General features: G+C 38.0%; 1 protein-coding gene across 1 annotated transcript; it reads left to right on the plus strand.

Annotated features, from left to right (window-relative positions):
- Nucleotides 1–10,522: 10,522 nt before the first annotated feature.
- LOC146309485 (ethanolamine-phosphate cytidylyltransferase-like) lies at nt 10,523–25,257 on the plus strand. The gene is made up of 13 exons (XM_084744682.1): nt 10,523–10,858; nt 18,180–18,268; nt 19,497–19,658; nt 20,362–20,428; nt 20,520–20,604; nt 20,683–20,724; nt 21,912–22,044; nt 22,465–22,547; nt 22,640–22,717; nt 22,828–22,893; nt 22,988–23,053; nt 23,145–23,233; nt 23,766–25,257. Exons 1-13 carry the CDS (start codon nt 10,728–10,730, stop codon nt 23,878–23,880), a joined length of 1,206 nt encoding a protein of 401 aa, XP_084600808.1. The 5' UTR covers nt 10,523–10,727; the 3' UTR covers nt 23,881–25,257.
- Nucleotides 25,258–26,594: the final 1,337 nt, after the last annotated feature.

Genomic DNA, 26,594 nt, shown 5'->3' on the forward strand with positions numbered 1-26,594 from the left:
TTACTGTTTGAATTGTTAAGGTGTAGAAAACTTTGTCTAATGTTGAGTTCTTGGTTTTTATTACTAGGTAGATTACCTTCCATTGTTTATAGAAATACAGATAAAGAAAACATTAAAAAAAAAAAATCCTGTGACATCTTTTTTGCAATTGTACCGAAAGTGGCTTACTATTGAAGTCTGATAGCTTTTTTCTAGTGACTAGGCGCGTACTGTGGGGTAGCGCGTGATGTGATGTGTAAGTGACAAGTTGGCAGTGTCGTTCACTGTATAGATGTCAATGCTGTGCTATTTAAAACAAATCTGTAGAGCTAAACTAGGTGGTGTAAACAAGGTCAATTGTCTTTGTGCGTATTGGCATCTGTGATATCCTCCGCTTCCTTGGTGTTAGTTACAAATCATATCGTCATTAAGAGTTTACCACATTTGAGCCATGTAAGACAGAATTGGGTGAAATGGCATTAGCGGACATTAGCTCAAATATTTTTTACCTGAAGCTTAAAAGGATAGTTTGGATTATTTGAATGAGGTATTTATTGATAGTCAGTGTGTTACTTGCAGTAGGTGGCGGTCGACATGCCTCCATTTTGGAGAAGCAGTGAGGAGCACCAGCACAGAAGCTAAACAATGGACTGTTGTGGACAGGGTCAGCAACAGAACGTACCATCAAACAGCCTTTTCCAACGGGAAAACACTATTATGTGAGTGAACATTGATCTCTCTTGCTCAGCCACACTCCACTTTTGAAATCGGTCATTTTACCTCGCAGAACGCAGGAGTTGCAAGTCTGTCGCCGCCTCAACCGGTTATTTTGTTTGTGTTATTGTGTGACTTAAGTGAATCTGAACTAAGCTTTCCAAAAACAGTCACAAAAGTGACACAACAACACAAACAAACTGATTGAGGCAGCAGCGGACCAGCAATTCCCATTTTCTGAGAGGTTAAATAAGTGATTTCTCCAGTGGACTGTGGTTGAGCGAGAGGGAGAGTGAGTTTGATTGCCTGTCTGAAAAGGCTGTCTGACGACAAGGTAAAGTGGTGAAAATAATCTAAACATAGCATACGCTTAAAATGTTGGGTCTTTTTATAAATGCTGAAATTCATTTTGCTGCTGACCTTTTCCACAGCGGTTCACTGCTGAGCTTCATACACTGGAATTCCTGCCACTTCTTTAAACTGCCGACCACCATCTACTCCACATGATACGGTGACTATGGGAAAGTACATCATACAACCCCACTTAAACTAATCCAACGTATCCCTTTAAAGTGATCTGAATAATAGCTGCACCTGGAGCTGGATGCCCTCTAGATACATCCTGTAACCTGAAAGTAAATGACTTCATTGTCGGGAGGAAGATTTCATTATCTTATTCATTCCAGCAACTTAATTGGTCTGAATTAGATCACAGGAATAGAAAGTAATAACCCTTCAAATTTCACTTTTGACAGACAAAATTAAATGTGAAGCTAGCAATTTTATAGTTTACCTGTGTGTTTTCCTCCAAATGTTTTTGAGAAATTAAACAGTTTCTCAAGACTATAATTAGGGATGGATGATATCAGCCAATACCAATAACCAATCATTACCTTCTTGTCATGGCTGGTAAGATAACCAATAATTCCCCATTTCTGTATTTTTAAAAAGAAGTTTATATAGCTTGTAGTTTATACACTCCTGATGATAAGAAAAGCTAAGCTCAATTAATAAGAGTAGCAAACAATTAATCGGTTAGTTGTCAACAACTAAATTAATTATGAACTATTTTGATAATGGATTTGAACTGTAATTAACTGAGTAACTTCCAAATCCAAATTCTCAGATTGCAGCTTCTCAGAAGAGAATAGTTTTTGGTTTCTTTATTCCTCCATGACGGTATACTGCATATCTTTGTTTTGTGGTCAGAACAAGACATTTGAGGACGTCCCCTGGGATTTGGAAAACATTGATTTTCATTTTTCACCATTTTCTTGCATTTTATGGACCAAACAACTAATCAATAAAGAGAGAAAATGATGGACAGATTAATCGATGATGAAAATAATCATTACTTGCAGCCCCAGACTGCTGTAAATGCTCATTTACTTTCTCTAGTGAAGGACATCAAAACTCGTCACAAATGTACCCTGGCTTTTATAGAGGATTTTTGGCTCAGAATTCAAAATAAGTGGTTTGACTTAATCTTTAAATATTTATCAGCTATAATTTTTTCATCAGAATAATAAATAATTGCATAAATTTCCCACTATTGGGCCCGATACTTATCATGCATCCCTAAGTATAATGATAAAATTAACTCAAAGGACTTAAAGGGTTACCGCCAAATGGTGCAGCATCACTTTTGTAAATTTACCGACCGGTCTTCAGATTTTCAGATTAAAAGCGGTAGGGTTTGTATGCACTAAGCTCCTGCTTGTTTTGCTCAGGACAAAACAGGTCACTCTAAAAATGAACAAACCATTCTCGATGAGGAGAAGACGAAGAAGGGAGGCAGGCAGGGATGGCAGCTCTGTTCATTTTTTTGTTTCCTTTTTTTTTTTATATAATAAGCATGTCATAAAGGGCTTCAATCCACACTCAGAAAAAGAGACACACAGCACGACCACGTAGAATTACAATCAACAGCAGCTGCCAGCAGCGCTCCCTCTGTGCCAAGTGTCGCGTCACTCTCCTGCTCCTGTAAAAGGAATTTAACAGTGAAGGAGTTTTACACTTCAAGGTGAAAGTAGTCGTGTAATGACATTAACAGAATGCACTTCATCCAGATCTCACTCTCCTGCTGGTCAGAATGTCTCACAGTGTCGGCGAGGTGTTAATCTACGGTCGCTCTCCGAACTCCATGCCGGCGACCTACCTGGGTGCTGGTTATACTGTCTGTGCGCAAGTATCCTATCCTCACTTTGTCAACATGCTTAGCTATCTACATTGACTGGTTAACTGTGGGAAAATATATATCTGACTCTTGACATAGCCCAGTATCGATGTTGGCGTCCTTATTGCTGTGGCAGTCTTGTGGAGTGAATCTTTTTTCGTGTCAAGTGTCTTTAAGGTGTTCAGAGTGGCACCGACGTCGACCAATCTCTCTCAATCTCCGCTAGAGATGACGAGTCTCTCTTTCTCACACATACAGGTGTATAATATGTAGCTACAGTAGGTATTAATGACCATTGTGAAAAAGTGACCCTTAATATGCAACTCAGTGGAAAGGTGTGAAAGAGTAGATGTAAGAGTAATCAATATTGTCAAAGTGACTATGGTCTGTTATTTAATAATTCTTGCTGTTTTGTAGTTTTTTTTGTAAAATGTGTTTTTATTTTGCCCTCAGATTTTTTGATTCCCTAAACGGAAGAAGCAATTGGCCCTTGTTTATATAGTAGCTAACATGTTGAAGCTGTAATAGTGTGCAGTGTTATGAAAGGAATCATGGGACAGTTGCACTCAAGCCTTACTAATTACTCTGGTCTTAAATTACAACTTCAATTCTAAAAAAAAATTGTGATGTTGTAAAACAAATGAAAACTGAATGAAATATATTGCAAACACTTTCTGACCTATATTCAGTTGAATACAGTACAAAGACAAGCTATTTAATGTTCAAACTTAATAACATTTAAGTCTTTTGTAAATATACACTCATAAATTTGATGGCTGCAACATGATCCGAAAATGTTGGGACAGTGTCATGTTTACTAATGTGTTACATCACCCTCTCTTTTGTCAGTTTTTGGGAACTGATGACACTAATGACACCTGTTTGTGCCGGATAGTTGCTCAACAGTCCCAGGTCTCTGTTGTGGTATTTTTTTTTCTTTGCTTCGTAACGCATTTTCAAACGGAGACAGATCTGGACTGCTGACAGGCCCTCTTTTATTACGAAGCCGCGGTGTTACAGCACGTGCAGAATGTGTCTTGGTGTTGTCTTGCTGAAATAAGCAGGGGCGTCTCTGAAAAAGATGTCTGGATGTCAGCATATGTTGCTCCAAAACGTGCCTGTACCTTTCAGCATTAATGGGGCCTTCACAGATGGTACAGTTACCCATGATGCCATGGGCACTCACTCACACCCATACCATCACAGATGCTGGCTTTTGAAGTTAGCGCTGGTAACAACCTGGATGGTCCTTTTACTCTTAAGCCCAGAGGTCCCAGCGTCCATAATTTCCGAAAACAATTTGAAATGTAGACTCATCAGACACCAGCACACTTTCCCCCTTTGCATCAGTCCATCCCAACTTATTTGGAACGTGTTGCACACATCTAATTCAGAATGAGTGTGTATATATACTAAGAAAAAAAGTTCATCAGATTGAACTTTAAACATCTTGTCTTCGGACTGTATTCAATTAAGTACAAGTTGAAAATGATTTGCAGAAGATTGCATTCTTTTTTTTTTTTGTTGTATAACATCCCAATTTGTTTGGAATTGGGGTTGTAGCTGAATTACCGGCACCATAAATTGGACTTGTGACTGAAACATATTGCTATTATATAAGTGTTTGTGCACTGATGAGTGAAACGGATGCTACAATAGACTCTGTCTCAAGGGCCACTTGCAATATTTTATTTTCTTTGGTATGCGTGTGTGTGTGCGTGTGTGTGTGCGTGCGTGCGTGTGTGTTTTGTACGTTTGAGGTTCCTCTGCTGCTACACCAGTCATTAATGCTCGTTGTTTGCTGTAGCATCATCCACAGCGTTTCTGTTCTCATTATGTGTTGAGTGTGTATTTAAAAATTGATCTTAACACTGTAATTTGTTCTGCAGATTTTATTTTGAATTCGTTATGGGCTTTTATTTTTTTCTCGTTTGTTTTTTTTGTGTGTGTGTTGTTTTTACAAGCAACATGTTAGAGAGGATAAATAACAGCACTTGTGTGAATTTAATAGCTCTCAAGACATTGGCTTTTTCATGATATTATGCTTTGTAAACAGTTGACTGTGCAGGTTTTTTCCTCTTCCTCCATGGAGTGGGTCTGTGTTTCAAAGGTATAAAAATCTGACTAAAGCGAGTAATACAAAGTTAATAATCTGTTTTGTTATTTTTCTGTATGGGTTGTAATAAAATATTGCAGTACTTTGTATGAAAACAGACAATAGTTAATTGTAACTATTTATAAATTAAATTATTGTACTTTTTGCAATCTGTAGATAAGTACTATGTATTCATATATACAGTAACAACTGTGGATTTAAACGTGATTCTCTGAGGTGTCTAAGTTATTGATGTATATATTGTATGTTTGTTGATACAGCTTACTTTATTTTCTATAAGACCAATAAAAATGTTTTGAAAAAGGATTTCAAGCTCTCTGTCTTTGGACGCTTTCAAACACTGTTGAAATTGGGTTTTGTCATATTCTGTGGCGTCATTGACCCAGTTTGATACTTGTAAAAATAAACTGGCGGGGAAGGCTTTTTTGCCGTCCAGGGTGGGTTTTAGAAGACAGCGATCATTTAGATGGCACGATTTCTTTTTCTGTGATCCAAAAAAAGCCGTTGGGCGACCCACTTTGGCTAACCTCAGTGGACATATTTTTGGCCCGACACGAGTAAAACATTAGAGTCATGAAGGATGTCTAGGTGTGCTTGTCCTAGATTAGGAGGAGTAGTGAGTTAGTCATCTGTGCTCCCTATGGGCCTCCTAAACCCCCTCTGTCTCAGCGCACCTCATCAAACATCACCCTCCTCAGCAGCGTTTCAACCCCAGCACATTCAAAACACATCTCATGAGAGAACGCGCGGAGACAAAGAGACAGATGGCTGAAGACAGGCTACATCTTACTACTCCATCCTGCAGGGCAAGTCTAAACCCCAGTGCCTCCTCTGCAGCGATGCATTGTGGTATTGTTCTCCTCTTAAATGGAGGAGGCTCCTACAGGTCTGTGTGACCTGTGCCTTAAAACAGGCTCCTCTCTCTCCTCGGATGCCTGCCCCAGACAAACCCGATGGCCTCTGAAGAGTTGATTAATTTGGTGGGTTGGGTTTAAGGTGAGCTGGTGGGCAATCTAGGACAGCATTCTTCATCTTCACCCACTTCTGCAGCAGGTGCCTGCCCCAGTTCTCCGACCACAGCCCCGCTGTACAATTAATGTTGCCATCCCCATCAGCGAGGCTGTTCATTTAACACGTCTTAACGCTGCCAGAGCTTGGCATGGGGCTCCGCTCTGCAAATGTCACCAGCACGGCAGAGGACATGCCTGTTTATGAGAGATACTACACAGTTATTTGAATCACTTAAAGCCGCTGCGATGGTGCAACACTTATCCTCACATCAGACACCATCATTTTCATTTTCAGACACTCACTGTTATTCCTGCAATAAGAAAAAGCCATTCCTGCCAGATAAAAGAGGAGAGACGAGGCTACAGATAGCAGGATATTAAATATTTCTGCCTGTGAGGAGTTCACCTTGCTCCAGCTTGGCATTATGTGGGTCTGGGTTTCCCTCTGCTGGCACTTGTGTGTAAAGACTTTGTGTGATTTAACAGGGTTTTTCCACAAGATGACGCCATAGTCTCTGAACAGGAGGAGTTCCCCTACAGTGCTCATCTTCACTGGATCACACAGGAAAGCCATACATTTCACCCCACATGTTGAAGTCTATAATATTCCTACCGACAGTTGTGTTGCAGTTTTGACAAACTAGAAGTCCCACTTTATCCTGTGTTATTATTAAGCTCTCAGAAATAAGGGTTTCCCTGAATGGCTGAGGTTCTACCCAGAACCACTTGCTCCTGAATGACCCCTTTTTGAAGAAAGTGCTTGTCGAAGGTTCTTTGTAAGACTAGGGTTCCTGGAAGAACTCTTTTCATCCAACGAATCCTTTTATGAAGGAATGTTCTTCAAGGATCGTTGAACTTTCTGAGAGGGTTCCAAGAAACTTTATAAAAGGTTATTCATTCAGGTTTGGATCATATTACTTTGAAATGGAGTCAGTTACTGAATACGAGTTACCTGTCAATTTTTGTAATTACTATTACTACTACAGCTGATATCATTTTAATAATAATAATGAAAATAATAATAATAATAATAACTGTTTTGTTTATTTAACACCTTTCATGTAAAACATGCAGCTCAACATGCTTTACATTTTATTTTTAAAAAGAGAAAAAAAACAGCAAATACAATAATCAAAAATTTGAGGCATTAAGTGTCATTTGAGGCATGAACTCTCATATAAAAAGACTTTAAAAAAAGTATAAAAGGCCATGAAAAACAGCCTGTGGAACATAACATAGTGAGTAGTGAGTCTCTAATATGTTTGGGTAGGCTGTCCTGTAATTAGAAAACAATAGTAATTACGTCTATTCCATACAAACAGTCGAATTTAATCTGAATACTTTTGGATTGCTTCAAATTCAGACACCTTGCAAACAAAATTGATGCAGCCACATAACTTTGAGTTCCATATATATTCATTTTTTCTCTTTAAACATCTCATTGTCATTGAAAATAAAATTTAATTTTATATATTCAGCATTTACATTTGGTCAAATAAAATTACCCCTATAGAAGCAGTGTATAATGTTGCGTGCTGTCTGTGGTTTGAATAGTAATTGTTCAGTTTATGTGATCACTAGGGATCTCCAAATAACATTAAAAGTGTAACATCAGATATATTTAGTGGAACAAGGTAAATTCAGGGGTCAAAATTTGGGTGATTGGCTTCATCCTGAGTTACTCTGATAACAGCACACGCGGTTTAATACTACAGGTCACAGACTTCTGGAGGCAGCAAAACAAATTCAATAGAGAAGTCAGGTAATTCCACCATTTTGTGAGCAGCTGTGATCTGATTTTATGCTGCACAGAGTGTGAGTCTGTGAACAGCAGGGCGCAGTAAAAGGAACTGGTTGCCTCACTGAGAGGTTTTGTGCAGTCTGTCGCCTGCAGCTCTGTTGCAGCCTTTTCCTTTGTGTGAGTTTTTGTTGCTGCTGTTTAAAAAGTTATTATTGTTATTATTTTTTTTTATCTGAGTACATAATCATGATTATATGTAATGTATTACTACTCAGTCCTGCATTTACCACATACCAGAGGTGGAAGAAGTATTCAGATCTTTAACTTAAGTGAAAGGAGTAATACCACAGTTAATATAATAATAGTATTTGCCTGCAAAATTTAGTGGAGTAGAAGTATAAAGTGGCATCAAATGGGAATACTCAAATAAAGCACCTCAAAATTGTTGTATTTATGTACAGCAGTACAGCAGTACTTGAGTAAATGTAGCCTGCTAGTTTAGCAGATTCAGTTGCTGCCTTATACAGAAACACAATCTAATGCAATCCGATAACAGCAATGCAGTAATTCACAGTGATGTTGTGCTCTACAACTAGACAAACATTTAATTAACTATAAATAATAAATATATATAAATTAGTTTTAATAAAATTTGACTTGACATTTGAATTCACTGTAGAAATGAATGTTTTTTTAACTTAAAGAATACTGAATTTTAATACTAACAACAAGTTTTCATCATATATTTGGTATGTTTTATTCAAGTCAAGTCAAAAGACTTCAAGTTAGAACAACTCATGTTTATAATTTCTGTCCTAGAAATTTTAAGTTCAGTAAACTTAAACTAATAAAACGTACACAGCTATCTTAATGAGAAAAGTTTGGTTGATGCCACGAAAATCCTGTATGATTTTTTTTCTTTATGATGTTTTCATACAGTCAGTACAACACACCACAAAATGATCTCATTGTGGACTGAACACAGTGTCCACAACAACTGAACAATCTGATCTTTACTAAGATAAAGATTTACTGCAGGGCTGTTGGGCTATATAATTACAATTACATGTAGCTGCAGGCCTTCCTAAAAACAAGTAAAGATCTCCTCTTCAGTCGCCACAAATATGAAATCAGAAAATGTATTTTAATATGAATGAATAAATTCAGATGGTGTAATGCACCTTCGGTCAGTGCTTCTGTTTGTGTTCATCATGTTTTACAATCTAGACCATTAATTTAACCCAGAACTTAGTTTTTTCTTTATGTCATTTTATCATTATGATATTGTTGATCAAATATTTTAAAAATAAAATTACATAGGATGTACACAACATTTAGAAATGTTTAACCAATTCACTGTCTTACATCCTCAGGTCTTAATTTTATCGTTATTTTGTCTTGATTTTGTTGACCTTACTGTTTGGCTTTGTAAACTCTGTTTTTAAATAAAGTTATTATTGTTATTAACTTTTGTATGCAATTGAAATGGAGCTGGAAATCCCCAAAACTTGGTTTGATGTGGTGGCTGATGTTGTGTCTTAATATTAAGAAAAACAAATTTATGGTTTTGAGACAAAATTTCTAGGGGTTGTGATCGATCATAAATTAACATAGAAACAACATATTGAACATATCAAAGGAAAATATTCAAAGTCAATAGCAACCCTGTATAACTTACAGGATACCTTAAATTATAAGGCCTCGTATAGAAATTATTGTTCACTTATTCTTATGTACCTTATTGTGTGGAATTATGGGGGGCTGACCTTTAAAACGACTCTAAATGCAATTGTTAGACAACAAAAACATATTTATTCACGAGGCTGGTTATGATGATCACAAATCACTGTTTATGTAATCCCATTTTATAAATTTTAAAGATTTATTATAAAATAATGCAAATAACGTTCAGAGTGAAATCAAAGTCACTCCTTGATTATATACAAAGTTTTTTCTCAATACAGAAGTGCAAATATAATTTGTAAGTTTACTGTACAAAACAAAACGAGAAAAATTAAAAGGAGATATATTTCTATTGTGGGGTTAAATTATGGAACAATGCTAACATAAATCTAAGAATGTGTAACCAGCTTTTGGTTTTCAAAAGAATTCAGGAAACTATTTTTAAGTGTAACAAGTGTGCATAATATTTTCCTTACATTTTATCATTATTTGTATTTCAGGAGGATTTGTTTAAAGTGATAAAAATGTTGGACAGTCATATATATAAGCTTATTACTTCTGCCTGTGCCTTTTCAGTCACTTGTTAATACACAGACTGTCTTTACTGTCCATATTGTTTGTATATTATACTGTACAATGTATACTGTTTGTACATACTGTATTGTGATTGATGACTGAATAAAGAATAGAATACTACTAGTGAATTATTATTATTATTAGTATTAGTATGTTTTTGATTATATTATTTTAATGGGCTAACTTGCAGGAAATTGAAAATAATCTGCAGAAACTGGCATGTTATCAAAGACAGCTCTGGCAGATCGCCTGCTATTTCTGTGGGAATCCAGATAGTGTCACATGACAGTGGAAAACGCCGCTATTATGTAACAACATGTCGGCTGCGTGCACCGGCACTTCATCGTATGATCCAACCTGAGTCAAGTCCGTCGCAGGAAGCGCACACCTTCAGGTTGAAGCTTTTCAAAATAAAAGCAGTGACAATACAGACGAGTTGCTTGGAGTCGTACGCATAGCGCTCTTTTCCTTCGTGCTGTACCTGCTTTCTTCAGTCGACTTGACGTAGCAGGCGTCGTGCGTCGCTGCGTCGCCGGCAGAGGAGGCGTTGGCGCATCGGACTTGCTGCTGCTGCTGCTGCTGCTGCTGACACACAACCCGGCTGTCCTGCACTGAAAGCGGGCACACAATTACCCGACACGGTCCGTTCACCGTCTCACTCGGAGGGAGCCCCTCTGCAGCTACAGTTGCACTCTTCTTTTTTTTTTTTTTAAGTGATCACCAGCTTTCATCATGATCAAGAACGGACATCACCACCACCAAGTGAACACGGCAGCCGGGAAAGACGCAGGGACGACCCCCGGTGCTGCAGCCTGCAGCCCCGAGAAGAGGAGGCGAAGAATCCGGGTGTGGTGTGACGGCTGGTGAGTACCGGATCACTGATGATGAAGATGATGAAGATGCTGCAGCACCGATGCTTATCGTTTGAATGAATGAGTGTGTGAGGCTGTCACCTGCTGTAGCACCGGGACAGGCCTGCTGCAGGGCGCAGAGCTCTCACTGGACCCACTGCTGCTGCTTCTATTCTCCAGAGATACAAAACTTTTAATTAATTATTCTGTTATTTTTTTCATTCTACCATGAGATTTTTAATGGTCAGATACAAATAAGTGTAATTCACATTATTACTTTGACTGGATATGAGCAGTTAAGCATCCGAGTCTCAGTTTTCCTCCTCAGTAGACACATTATTACATAATAACATCAAGCCAGATTTACATTGTTCTGTGTTGCTGCAATTAATCAGGACTCAGTGTCATGTAGAGCAGTGCTTCTCAAACTTGTTCACAAAACTGACACGAATTTGATATGATTTTTACTTTAACATATTTTGTTACAGAAAGACTACAGTGTTTTTAATACAGATGTGGTGTTTTAGGCACCAGTTCTGGTTTTGTCTCATACCTGCTGCTGTTTGCATGGTAGTTGTGTATAAAGTTGAAGTTCTAATGTTAAAAAATGTAAAAAAAAAATCAGTGTTCCTTGCACCACTGCTAAATTAAAATAAATACAGAGGAAACACTGGTGTATGAGACCCATAACCAGAGTCATACATTCTGCCATCAACATTATATATGGGCACAGATCAGCAGCACAGTACACAGAATATATATATATACATACATATACATATATATATATATATATATATATATATATATATATATATATATATATATATATATATATGTATATATATATATATATATATGTGTGTGTGTGTGTGTGTGTGTGTGTGTGTGTGTGTATCACAAGTCAAGTCACAAAGTCAATGCAGAATACACAACTTAAATAAGTAAATAAATAAATAAATAAATACAGTACAGATAGTTCAAAGTGCATAAAAACATGAATAACATGAGTAAATACATTGCAGGTGGTTCATACATACAATACAAAGACACATACTTTGAGGGTGGGATCAGTTTGTGGGTCTGTTCTGCAGTACAGCCTACATGACCTCTGTTTATTTTAGGCTACTGTTTAAAATTCTAATTGATTAATGGTTAAAGTGGTTTTTCATGCCAGAATGGTAGAAAATGCTGTTTTCAGCCTCTCAAATATGGAGATTTACCAATTTTCTTTGCTTGTTGCCATATTAAACTGAATATCTTGGGGTTTTTTTCTGATATTTTATAGACATTGCAGCCCTAGATTAACGCAAGAATTTTAGTCTTTGTTGGTATTTGATAACTTTTTAATGCGTACAGGGGCAAGTAAAAAATTTACTTTGGGCAAGTACATTTTTCACCCATTTGCTCAACTGGGGAAAAAAAAGTTCATGTTGAACCCTGCCCCCTGGACCCCCCTCAAGGACCCCATTCAAGATCCACTGATGTAGAGGAAGCCTCACAACTCTGACCAGCTCTAAGTGATAAAACTTTTTTAGGCAATGACACATTATTGTGTCACAAGTGCTGCTTGGGACCAAAGTGTCTATCAAATGAATGTATAGTGAGTACAAACTGCACTTAATGCAGAGCTTTGCTTAAGTCAAAGGCAACAAAATAGTTGTACAGTATCAGCTTTCATATATCAGTCTCTCCATTTATTGTTTTCTACACACTGAACACAGTGAATAAACCTATTAAGATTATAATGTCATTATCAGGTAAAGCATAGGCTAAATATTGGATTTATGTGTAAACGTTTGTATGCATGTGGCCTCTAAATATTGCAATATTTCTAAATGTTTACATTAACATCTTCTTTAATGCTCCCATTTAATGACCAAAAGTCAAAGAATTCATTCCTTGTACTTGACGTATAGGGATGTAACAATATATCAAATATTGTGCTAAAAATATCCCAGTACTGTACCAGACTGTGTCAATATCTACATAACATCTATATATTTTTATTTTATTTTATAAAATGAGTCACGAAACATTCATTGCATGGCTGTTTTTATTTGTATTTTTTATTAGGCAAGAAAATCAGAGGCAATTTAAGTAAATGTGTAAAATACAGTTTTTCAAGCTGTCATTTTTTAAATATAGTTTTTGTTTTTCAATTTTGTGATACATATTGTATCATGGACATTTTCTTGTGGTATTATCGTACCTTGAGTTTTTGGTAATGTTACACTGTTACATCCCTAATACTGGTATGAAACTCTGCAGTATTTCAGATGCTAAAAGAACTTTATGTGTTTCATGTGAACATGCTTAGTTTCACTTTTCTTGGGATTAATTTCAAGATGCCATACTGACACCTCCACAAACAAGGTGTCTTGTTTCAGTGTGATGTAATGGAATACAGAACAATTATATTAGAGTTGGGCAAGGTGCTTACTTAGTGCCAGGTGTGGCCTTTAATGCCAGGCAGGTGATAAATGAATGTGAACACATAGCTACAGAAGGGCAAGGCTAACCACTGAAAATTAGCTTGTTTGACTATGAGCCATGACAGCCAAACTTAATTATTGGCTACTGTCCCTGTAACAGACAAGCGTAATGATGCTGAACACACTGAACAGGTTTCACTGACTGGCCTAAACCTTGTTTAATCATGGCTTAGCTTTAACTTATGTTAAACCAAACTAATTTACAATTAAGAAAGATTCAATTTAAAACTCTCTTTAAACGACTGTTTAGATCCGCTGAGCCTTCATGACAGCGGAGGCTGGTGGTGCTCGTGGCATCGATACATGGCATGTGAAAAACTCAGGAACAACCTGTCTCCAGAAACACTGTCCACACATCTAGCCTGGGTGTGAACAGTTTTTATTAGCCCTGCTGGAAGCAGAAAATAATGAAAACACAGTGAGTGTCAGTGAGGTATTTGGCTTATCAAAAGCAAACGGGGCATTGCTGAAGATAAACTTTATTTTCACCCTTCTTGTGCCGAGTGAGGGGCAGAATTGGGATGAACTGGCAGGAGCTGCAAAGGTGCATTGACTTATTCATCAACAGGAGATAAATTACAGACAATTCTGACAAAGTGACTAATTGTTTGAAACATTCTTCAAGTACAAATAATCAGTATTCACTGGCTCCAGCTTATCATACGATGTTATACAGTTGTCATACGTGATAGCAAACTGACTATGTTTGAGTTTGGGACCGTTGGTTGAATAAAACAAGCAATTTGAATATGTCACCATTAGCTCTTAAAATTTAAGACATTTATACTAATTTCTGTCTTTTTTTATAGACAAAACTACTGTATTATCAATTAATTGAGAGAATAATCACTAGTTTCAGCCCTGGAACCGACCCTCTGATATGCCTCCTCTGGGAGAAACACCAGGACTTGGTGGACTGGAGTCTGGCTCCAGGGTGCAGCGGCGACATAAATGTTTTGAATTTCTGTGTTTGAAGGCCCGGATTATGGTGGCTTTCTCTAGTAGAATTCCTGCCATTTAGGTGTGGCTGCCTGTCCATGGTTTGATGGAATGTTGCAGAATATTTGGGATGCCAGAATATTAACCGGTGGGGTGAGCATGCAAAGAGAGCCAATGTCAACAGAGCTCATGTCATTAACCCCTCTAACCCCTCCAGCCCACACCTGCCACGGCCGCTGTCGCTCGTGCAGTCGTGTCCCGTCACTGAGCACATTGTTTCCCATGAAGCCCTACTGGACACCGCCGCGCTCTTACTGACATCCAGCGGTGTCAGCAGCGTGAGAGGAAAATTCCAAGGAAAGAGTCCGGTCACTTCGTGGCTGCACAAAGACAGCTCTCTTGTCTGATTTGTCACCCTGAAAAGAGGCGATGGGGGTTAAAGATCAGTTTCAGAGAAGCATCATCAGGGAGCAGTGTAAAGTCCACCTCCACTGTGGATCTGCTGAGGTTGTGTATCCATGCAAGACAATAAACATGCTGTTTTAAAGCCTCAGTAAAGTAACAGTGTGTTTCCCATCCATTATCTGAGACTATTGGTATCCTGAGAATTAACCAAGGGTGGAGCTTACACAAACCAAAATTCCAAAAATGTTGGGTTGCTGTGTAAAATCTTAAAAAAAAAAGTAAAGCAACAATTTGCTTTGTCATTTCAAACTGTATTCAGCTGAGTAGAATACAAAGTGTCAAAGATATTTAATGTTTAAACTGATTCTTGCTTGATGTACGACTTCAGGTGCTTAAAAGTCCGGGTCCGGGCTTCATAATGGGTCACACATTTTACAGTGTAGCACACTTTTCCATTGTTTTGTCAGTACATCTCAGCTAAGCTTCAGCCCAGAGAAGTTGATTGCATTTCTGGATGTTGTTGATATATGGCTTTCTAACTGATCAGAGTGTCTTAACTTTCCTTTTTTGAATCTCATGACGGAGAGCAATCCCGAATGGTCAGCTCTAGCTCAGCGCTAGCATTGCTGTAGTTTCAGGATGATGCCTTTCGAGCCACTGTTTTATACATTTATTAAGAAATGTCAAAATTAACACCAGCATTGATGTGTTTCATCATAGACACAGCAGTTAAAAGTAAATGACACTCTGAGCTCTGTGTCAAATCACACTGTATTGCACCAAATTCACTTGAAACCTCACCAAAATTTCAACATTATAACTTTTGTGCTGTTTCCTCTGTGTCTTCCCTTGAGTTCTATCCCCGTGTACACAGATGTCTGTCTGGTTTTGCTCTTGAGAAGCGGAGGTGCTGTTCGGGTGTCCGCTAACAGGCTACACTAATTAATATTTAATCATCCCGTGGTGATACTGTCATGATCCATCCCTGCTAAAAAATACAACAGGAATACGGTAACACATGTATGGGCATCTAGCTATAACACCCCCCAAAAGTAGCCTCCTGCTCTTATGTAACTCTGTCTGGGTCTCAGAGTTTTCTTCTATATTCTTCCCACCCCTTTACTACATTCTTCTGACCTGCACTGTCACCTCAGAGGCTGCACATGTGGATCTCATTTCAACAGACTGACGGCACAAGACTCACGCTGGAAATATCTTGATGAGCTTCGTCTGCAACAAGCCTCTTTTTGTGGGTTCACCTATATCTGAATCATAGATGAGACCTGCACTCTATAATAGTTGTTTTTAGTGCAGTCAGGCTGTATACAGTGACACTGCAGCGAGGCACAGAGGCTGTCTGTTTATTAGCGTAGCCTGGGGGTGAAAACAACATGGGATTCTGTTACTATTGTGGCTGTGTACATACTGTGGTTCTGAGAGCGTCCATCTGTTTTCTTATTGATTTTTGCTGATGCTATTCATAGTGCTGTTTTATACCTGACTCCTGAGAGCACTGACGTGTAATATACTGTAAACAGGACACAGTTCTGTCTCTTTTAATGTACATTTCCACTTTAGCCATCATGTTTTCATTATTGTGAGTCTCCAAGTTAATTGCTGACACAGACTTGCTGATGGTTATAGAAGCTATACTCTTAGAAATAAAGGTACTAATTAGAACCAAAAAAGGTTCTTCGACTCATTCACATATCAGAACCTTTTTGGTTCCTGTTGTTTCCACTCAGAACTTTTTTTTCAAAGGTTTTATCTAGGATCCAGCCAGGGGTTTCTGCTGAGAACCCTTTTAGATTATGGTGCAAAGAACTCTCAAAAAGAGTTGTTCTACAGAGAACCTTTATGATGTAATGGGTTCTACCCAGGACCTTTTCTCTTGTTTTATCAAGAACCTTTTCACCTCCCGAGTGCTAACAAGTAACCACAAAGGGGGTTCTACAGAGAACACTTTTATACTTGAAAGGTTTTATCTAGATCCCACCCAGTACATTCAAGCAAACTTCTTTTATATATCAAAGATTTTATCTAGAACTCATCTATGGACTGCTAACAAGAACCCTTTTATATTATTCATCAAAGAACCCTCGATGAAAAAGTTCAAGAATTTCATCAGTCCTTAGAACTCTTTCGTTTCAAAAGGGTTGTTTAGATGAAAAGTGTCTTAATAGAACCTGCAGTCTTACAAGGGTTCTTCAGAAGCAAATGGTTCTGGATATCTCAGCCCTTCAGAAAGATCTTTTTGGAATCCTTATTTCTAAGAGCAAATTGTGAATAGTCTATAAAGTGTCAAAAGTCTCATCACCATTTCACAGAACCCAAAATGACATCTTCCAATTACATATTTTGTCCAAAGAACGGTCCAAAAGCCAAAGACTCTTCATTTACCATCATAAATGACACCCCCCCCCCCCCTTCTTTTGATCAGCTAACCGATTAATCAACTAATCCTTCCAATTTAAAATCAGAGCACATTCGTCCCTGTTTTTTTGCATGTTAGACATTAATATCATGTTCCAAGTAGAGCAGCAAGACAAATGATCAGACTGAGGTCAGCTGTTGGCAGCAGTAATGGTGATGGAAGGCTAATGCCCATCTGTTCTCTATTACTATGTTAGATTAGCCTGTTACAATCTCAGTCTCCAATCTGTGCTAATCTAATTATCTACAGATGGTATCATAGACGGGGTGGACTGAACAGGGAGGGGAAAACAGACTGCGCTATTGACTTCTTTCTGATGAGATTTTGATCAGATATCTCGCAGATCACATGAAGCATGTGGATTACATCAATTGGTTGATGATATCACCATAAATATTCAAGGATCGTATTAGTTTTGCGTGAACAAAAAATATCTCCTTCACTCCAGGTAGTCATTGCATTTCATTTATTTAACATTTTATTTCACATTTTTCTTTTGACTGAGTTACTTCAAGTTGCAAAAGCACCTTGTTGGTGCGTTCAAGAACACTGAGACATCGGAATGTTAAAGAGGAGCTGCTGTGTCTAACTTTGAGAACAGTCTGAGCTTCAGAATTAAAATGCATCACACAACTCTAATCCAGCACACCATGCTTTATTCACCAGCATGGTGCACTGGAGAAGAGCTGTGCCAAACCTTTTTAAATGTTGATGCAATACTACTATAAAAAACAATAGTATGTCTTTCAATACCTTTGCAAAAAAGAAAAAAAAGTCTCATGAACACAAAATAGGATTAAAAAAATAATAACCTGCTAGAATGAGCATTCAGATCTTTTCTTTTTTAATAGCTTTGGTACTTTTGATATTGTCAAGTGTTGGCATTGTATTGTTTTAAACCATGTGGCACCTTAACTGTGATTCAAGATATGAGCAAATTCACATGATCCGTTATCTTTGAGTTTTAAAACTATCTCTTCCTACAACTTTTGTACCATAGTGTGATAATGCAACTGATCTGAATGCTCATGTACGTTCTTCTTATCTTTTTTCTTCCCAGCTATGACATGGTTCATTATGGACACTCCAACCAGCTGCGACAGGCCAAGGCCATGGGAGATTACCTCATCGTTGGAGTGCACACAGACAGTAAGAACAACTGACAGTCACAGCACAAACATGGTCCCTCCCTCACCTGCAGTACCTCTCCAATGGAAACTCTCTTATGGCTGCTCTACTAGAAGAGTTTAAAGGGATAGTTTGGGATTCTTGAAGTGGGGGTGTATGAGGTACTTATCAGTCAGTGTATCACTGACAGTAGTTTGCTGTGAGCATGGCCCCAGTTTGGAGAAGCATCAGGAGTACCAGTGTAGGAAGCTCCTTGATGAATGCTGTGGACAGGGTAAGCAGCAAAATGGATTTTAGCCGCCTAAAATAAAGTCTACCTGAAGAAAAAACAATATCATTTTAAATATACATAAATATTTAGAATATTTTCACCAATACACCTTGCCTTCAGACAGTCTTTTTTGATGGGAAACCACAGTTTGAAGTTTAGTTTCTCTCTTGCGTCTCTGTTTGTACTTTCAGGTGTCTGCTTTATTTTACTGTTGCCTCCAGCTGTACAGGAGTCATGTTAAGTTACTGCCAATGAAAACCCAACAATTCCCGATTTTGCTGCTTCATAATAAAAGTTTTTAGATAAGAAAAAGAAATAAGTACTTTTACTGTGAAGTGAATCTATAGGAAATAATGTGTTATATGTTAACATGTAACATGTAAAGTGACTTTTGCTCCTTCTTCAAACTGGGGTCATGTAGTTGGCTATCTACTGTAGGTAATATACTCACTATGAATACCTTATTCAACCCACTTCAAAACATTTGAATTATCCCTTTAAGATCTAGCTTGTCTGTTCATGACTATATACATGGCTATTCATACCCTTCATCCTTTACCATTTGTGCTTCAGTCTGAATCTGCTGAGCCTAGGGAGCTTCTGTTTATGTTCTCGGTTCCTTCATTACCAGCGAGGCATCAGCTGTTCCTTATACACTTTGGAAGGGTTGTTGTGACGCTGGAACAGCAGCTCGGTGATTGTGCCTCACCCTCTTATGGCACACTGGGACATTCTGACTTTATGATAACCCAAAATGACATCATACTCAGGGTCAGCACAGATATCAGTAACCTCTCCTTCTGCTGTGATGATAAAATATCTATGAGACGAAAGTGATGCCACATTCAGTGACTACAAAGCTGCTTATCAGGATGTCTTGGAAATAAAGATTTCTGTCTCTCTGTTCTTTTAATCTTGGTTTATGTTTATTTGCTTGTGCCATCGCTATCGCTTAAGACTACATGCTTTGTTTTTAAGGTGAGATTGCAAAGCACAAGGGCCCGCCAGTCTTCACTCAGGAAGAAAGATACAAGATGGTGCGGGCCATAAAATGGGTGGATGAGGTTGTGGAAGGAGCGCCTTACGTCACCACCCTCGGGACCCTTGACAAGTACAACTGTGACTTCTGTGTGCATGGAGGTACAGTATATCACTTCCTCATGTCCATACTTAGACACAATAATAGATCAATAGTCAACAAACAATGCTGATCAGGTCCAAGCATGGATTGATTACTGAAGGGGCCTAATGGGCAGAGGCACAGGGGTCCAAGGTGTCAGGGGGACCCTGTTAACATTTCTTAAGTCAATCATATGACTACAAAGAATCAGAAAATGACCACAAAGACACACAAAACAATGTCAGAGCAACAAAACTGTGGCAGAGTCACAAAATGATTACAAACAGGCACAAAATTACTCCAAAGAGTCACAAAATTACCAAAAATAGACACAAAATGATTACAAACAGGCAACAAAATAACCACCAGCAGGTACAAATTAACGCAAGGAGACAGAAAACTTCGACTGAGACACAAAACTACCACTAACAGACACCAAACAACTATAAAGAGACAGAAAACTAACACAGAGACACAAAAGTACCACAAAGACGCATACAAGAACTACAAAAGTCACACAGCAACTACCAGCAAAGAGACAAAATAACTACAAATGGACAGAGTGTCTCACTCAGTCTGGACAACTATGTTTGATGTTATGTCTGTGCCCGATGGCCTCTTGTCTCAGAATGTGTCCACTGGTCCAAGTGTCCTGCTAGATGACAGATTTTGTATGTTTTAGTGGCTGGTATAAAAGACGTGCTGTGTGTGCTGTTGTTCCAGATGATATAACACTAACTGTGGATGGGAAAGACACATATGAAGAAGTGAAGAAGTCTGGGCGATACAGGTGAGTTTCCTTTTGAAATATGCAGAGGATAATAGTAACTGTGTTGTGGGATGTTTTATATATACATACATTGTGTATTACGTTGTTGCAGGGAGTGTAAGAGAACCCAGGGAGTTTCAACCACAGATCTGGTTGGCAGGATGCTACTGATGACCAAAGCACACCACAGCAACATTGTGAGTACAACCTTATTCTCTCTATATTCCTTCAGTACAGAGCATAAGCCCTAATTCAAGCCTCTCTTCTTTCTTCAGGATAGTTCAGACTATCAGCAGCACACAGACAACTTTGGAAAGGTACGTACCAAACAGGGGTAGATCTAGAGGTGTGGCATGGTGTGGCAGCTGCCACCCTAAAAAGATGTCTTGCCACCATAGTTTTGGACAATCTGAAACAAAACTAAGGAAACGAAAAGTCGTGTCTGGTTTGAAATTTACAAAAACATAACTCCAATGTCCGAGAGAGAATTTAAACCCTTAAAGAAAGCCTACATTGGCATAATTACTGATTACATTGACCTGTATTTCAGAAATCTGTTGGGAAAAGTGTCAGAAAGGAATTAATGAGTTGTCAAATTTAATGCATGATTTTAGAATAATTTAAAAATAAAATAACATGATAAAAAGTGTAAATTAATGCATATAATTTTTAGATGTGTTCTGGACAAGTTTAAGCTAAGCGATGAGCTTATGTGTAATGAAAAAAAAGAATGTGTTTGGAAAGATTTTGTCATGTGCCACAATGAAAAGTTTTTGAGTTAAAATGTCTTTATGTGGGGCCTTTTCCAGGCAAATATTGATACATGTGATTGTGATTAAATTAGGATATATATATATTTCTGCCACCCCTTCAAGTCTCAATGCCACCATCTTGCCAACACATGAAAATTTTTGTAGCTCCACCCCAGTATTAAACACATTCCCAGAGTATTTTTAATGCTTTGCTCGTCACCTTGACAAAATCAAATCCTCAGCTTTCTGCCAAACTCCTAATTGGCGTATGTTTAAAACCAATTTAGCTTCCTCTTCCTAAACTGTTTTTCATTCAAGTAGTCAGAGTTGCAATGTGTGCCAGATGTCAACCCTTATTACACAAAAGGCTTTGCTCTGGACCCACTTTATAACCAAGATGCAGGTTGTGCCAACAAACAGTGAATGCCACTTCTGTTCCTGTGTGGAGAAAGTAACTCAGAGTTAACATGCTGGGGTTTTAAATGGAGTGAAAGCAGTAGAGGGCTTCATTTGAGCCTGGAAGAGTGATGCTGTGAATTTGGCGAGGGTTGAATACATGTGCTGGGGCTCTGTGGCACAGTTTGAGTTAGCTATTGACCAAATGTGGCATCACTTCTCTCACCACTAGGTGGCAATGATGCAGCGCTCAGGTGATGATACTGAGTCTATATGGAAGTGCACTTGCCTTATTAGTACACTGCCAATTTGTACTTATTGTGCCTGTTTCTCCACTACGGGGGTCGCATGGTCAGAAGGGTCACAGTCCCTGGACGGGGGTGTCTCAGTTCCTGCAGACTTCACAGAAGATCATCCAGTTTGCTTCCGGCCAGGAGCCTCAACCCGGAGACACGATCATCTATGTGGCAGGAGCCTTCGACCTGTTCCGTATCCTTTTATAACCTCACCAAAAATGATTACTTTTTCATGTGATGTCTATTTTAAATCTCCCTCCCCATTTCTACCCCCATTCTATCCAAGGTCAATGTACAAACAGTCGTAATCCCGCCGTCCCACACCAGGACATGACATCCCTTCTGTTACTGAAGGGGGTGAGGGTATACAGTTATGTTAATTTACATGACATAAACTGTTGGACTGTTTCAGTGTTGCAGCTTGAATGAAATGCTGTGTGATGAACTTGTCTGGGTTTGATGTCGATTGATTTAATGAATTAATCGTATGAGCTACTGTACCCAGCTACAAATTTCAGCCAATTATTTGGCATCATACCTGTTTCATAAACTTTCTGTGCCATAGTCAGCTTTTCTGAAATGCACTGTCACCCTTGACTAGTCTCCTGTCCAGACATTGGTCATGTGGACTTCCTGGAAGCAGTGCATAAGCTCGCAGAAAAGCCATACATAATAGTGGGGTTGCACTTCGATCAGGCGAGTCTCCCTTGTCCTCTTTTTCATCCGTGTGAGACACTCACCACCTCCTTGACTCTAATTTACATTTCTTCTTTGCTGATATTTTTCAGGAGGTGAATCGTTATAAAGGGAAAAATTACCCCATCATGAATGTCCACGAGAGAACACTCAGCGTCCTGGCTTGTCGAGTAGGTTCTCCTAGCTCTTTCTCCGTCAGCTCTGTGCATTACATGTATATCTAATGTATCTACAGTTCATTTTGTCTGATTTCTGAATTTGTTGTGTGTTTTTCTCGCAGTATGTGTCAGAAGTGGTGATTGGTGCACCCTTTGCAGTCACAAAAGATTTGCTGGACCATTTCAAGGTAAGTACAGGCAGTACAATTATTTTTCACCTCTAGATAATAACATTTCCTGCAATTAAAAAGGAATGAAATAGCATGTATTTTTCATCCACAGGTGGATCTTGTATGCCATGGAAAGACAGAAATATATCCTGACAAGGATGGATCCGACCCCTACGCTGTGAGACTCTAAACACTCCACCTCCATGAAATACTGTAATCCTCAGAGATGATAAATCACATTAATTTGGTGATGTTTTATTCATATCCAGGAGCCTAGGAGGAAAGGAATCCTGCGTACTGTTGACAGTGGGAACAGCCTTACTACGGATGCCATTGTGCAAAGGATAATCAAAAACAGGTATTTCAGAAAAGGGTAAAGTTTCTGTCAACTCCAGTAAAAATCCACAAAGGGTTGGATGCGGAGATATATTTTATATCCACTGTGCAAAACAGTATATTTATGAGATAAAATACAAAAAAAGTGTGGATGTAAAACATAAAAAAACTGAATTACGAATCCTTTTCAACGTGCTCAATTGAATACAGTACAAAGACAAGATATTTAATGTTCAACCTGAAAAACTTTATTGATTTTTTTTATAAATATACACTTACTCTGAATTTGATGTCTGCAAATGTTACAAAAAAGATGGGACACTCTGAGGAAACTGTTTCTGTTGAAGAAACTCTTTCTTGACATCGACTTCAGATGCTCATCATTCTGGAGTCTCTGTGGTCGTATTTTTTGCTTCATAATGTGCCACATATTTTCAATAGGAGACAGGTCTAGACTGCAGACAGGCCAGTCTAGTATCTAAACTCTTTCACTTCAAAGCACATCACTCTATTGATTGACTGACTTACTGTATATTCCAATTTGTTAAATTCAGGTTGCTATTTGAAGCCAGGAACCAGAAGAAAGAAGCCAAAGAGATTGCTGTGATCCAGGCGATGAAGCGAAAAGAAGAGGAAAAGACTAAAGAAAGACCCCAGGCTGTGGTGTAGGAAGGCCCCAAACAAGCACCATCAACCAAGTGGCGACGTAACACTGATGAGCTCAATTAATCTAAACTCACGTACAGCTAAAAAAAAGAAAAAAAAAAAAAAAATCAACCCTTTTATACATGTTATGACACCCTCCACACACGATCCTGGCTAGTAACAGCAGTCTTTACAGCGACCGTTTGTAGCCAGGACGGCTTAGTCTGCTGTGGGATCATCAGGTATACTACAGTGTGCGTGTGTGTGTCTTCTGTGTATTAATATATTCAGCATATGCAACTACATGTTCATGTCTGTCAACAATCAGAATCATACAGAAGTCTTAATTTTTGAGTTATAACAAAAAAATTTGGAGCAAGGAAGATATTACTATGTCTTCAAATGTCTATTTTATGTCTTCAAATATTTTGAAGTCTTCAAGTACTTTTATTTTTTTGCCTACAAAAACAAATTAATTAATTTTTAAGTATTATATCATGGGATTTTGACACATGGAGGGTATGAGTGGGGACCTGAGAGGTTGGCGAAGCACTAAACTGTAACCAGGAAGTGATTTGATTTGTCATTTCTTTGGGGTTGTTGCGGCTTTCGGCCCAGCAATGGTCTATCTTTGTATATACTGTATGTACTGTATGTATGTATTATAAAGTGATTACAGTCTCTCTGGAGGATGCTAAAACCACTAGAGGATGAGGGGAGAAACACGTCCCTGCTTCTCTGCATCTAACTTGGGCTGTTCGGACGATGAAAAGGTGTTGATGGACTCTTCCGGGACCTCATGTACATATCAGACCTTGCTCCTATCAGACTGCACTGACCGCTCCGAAACCATCAGAACTGTTCTGTTTTACTGGTACAGCAGGTTTTTAACTCAAATATGCACACGGTTGAGACCTGCACGCCTGGCCTTTTGAGTGCAATTTTTTTTAAACCAACACTCCTTAGATTTATCCTAACATAGAGAACACTATAGAGTTTTAACAGACGGCTTTTAACTTTCAGTTTTCTTAGTATAACTAGAGAACTATGACAGATGCTCAGTGTTGTTGACTTTATCATGAAATAGACCTCTTACTCATGAAATAGACCTCTTACTGTCATTGAGCCCTGAACAATTTAACCTCTGTCTCTATATCAAATGGGATTAAATAATATATTTTTTGTAGATGTATATTTTACTCACCTCCTCTCCATTAACTAATGTATAGATGGTTTCATATTGTTTAAAAAGCATAATAATATGTCTCTATGTCAAGTTGGAATGTATTCAGTGTAGGCTATAATCTATATGTTATTGACAACTCCCAGTTGACAAATACTGTAGAAACTGATTGGCCTACAGTATACTATTGCTGATAATTATAACATTTTAATCTGAAAGGCTTTTTGTCGTCTTCTTTTAACTAAAACAGAAAATGCCTGAGTGAAGGAGGATTGTAATGTCTACATGAGTCACTTTATGAAAGGTTGAAGTCATGTTTTGGATACAGAAATGCCCTTTGTTAAAATTTTGAATATATTAATGAGTCAAACAGTTTGTTAAATGCCAGGCCATTAAAAGCAATTTATTTTAGCAGCATCCTGGTGCACACACTAGAGAGAATCAGGTTATACGACTCTTAGAGTAAATTTCCTAACTGGCCCATAACCTTAGTGAGTGCAGTTGATAAAATAAATCATTATTGATTCACGAGTGGTGACAAATTCACTAATTTTTGGTCACATGCTGTGCTTCAAGGGACGTTTGAATAACTCATTAATTCATTATGAAATTTCGGCAGTGCACTCTAAAAAACAGTAATGAGATTAAAGTAAAAGTAAATAGTTTAAGTAAAAGTTTTTTTTTTTTTTTAATGACAATAAAACAACACTTTTAACAGTTCTGAATTCAAAATCTGACATGAGTAAAAGTACAGCAACAAATTTTCTTCAAAGTATCCAGAGTAAAAGTACTAATTATGCAAAATGGCCCCAATCAGTGTTACATTTATCATCGTTATATATTAGAGAGATAACTTTAAACTTTTTATACTGTTGGGTAGTTCAATCTATAACAATTTATATTTGTACAAAATTGATTTTAAAAGAAGCTAAAAGTACAATATTTCTCTGAAATGTAACTCTTAAAATGTAACGCATTATATAATGAAAAAAACCAAAACAAAAACTGGTGGTAAAAGTATTATTATAGTAGTATCAATATACTTAAAGTAAGTTACCACTGTATTGTTAACTCATATCAAATTAATGTTTCAGCAGGTCAAGGTGGAGCTAATATCAGCTCTGCTGGGTATCTTAACGTTAATGTTTAACAATACCTAATTTTTTTTAAAAATAAATATTCTAAATTTGCTGTATAGTAACTACTAACTGAATCTGATAAGTAAATGCAGTGGAGTATAAAGTTAAATATTTGCTTCCAAACTGTAGAGGTAAGCCTATAAAGTAACTTGAAATGGAAACAAGTAACCCAAGTAAAGTGCAAGTGCATCATCAAAATTGTACATTAAAGTAAATGTACTTAGTTACATTCCACCACTGGGAAAAACTCATGTGAATTACTACTACCTCAAAACTGTACAGTACTTGAACAGACCGACATGTACTTGGATGTATTCCACCTCTAAAAAAAATCCGTAATGAGAAAAACTACATATTTGTAATCATTTATTTTATGAGGCGTCATCACGCACGCTGCACGTTTCACCAAACTGCAG

This window comes from Lutjanus erythropterus, chromosome 19 (genome assembly GCF_056507025.1).
Source record: "Lutjanus erythropterus isolate fLutEry1 chromosome 19, fLutEry1.hap2, whole genome shotgun sequence".
NCBI classification, from domain to species: Eukaryota; Metazoa; Chordata; class Actinopteri; order Lutjaniformes; family Lutjanidae; genus Lutjanus; species Lutjanus erythropterus.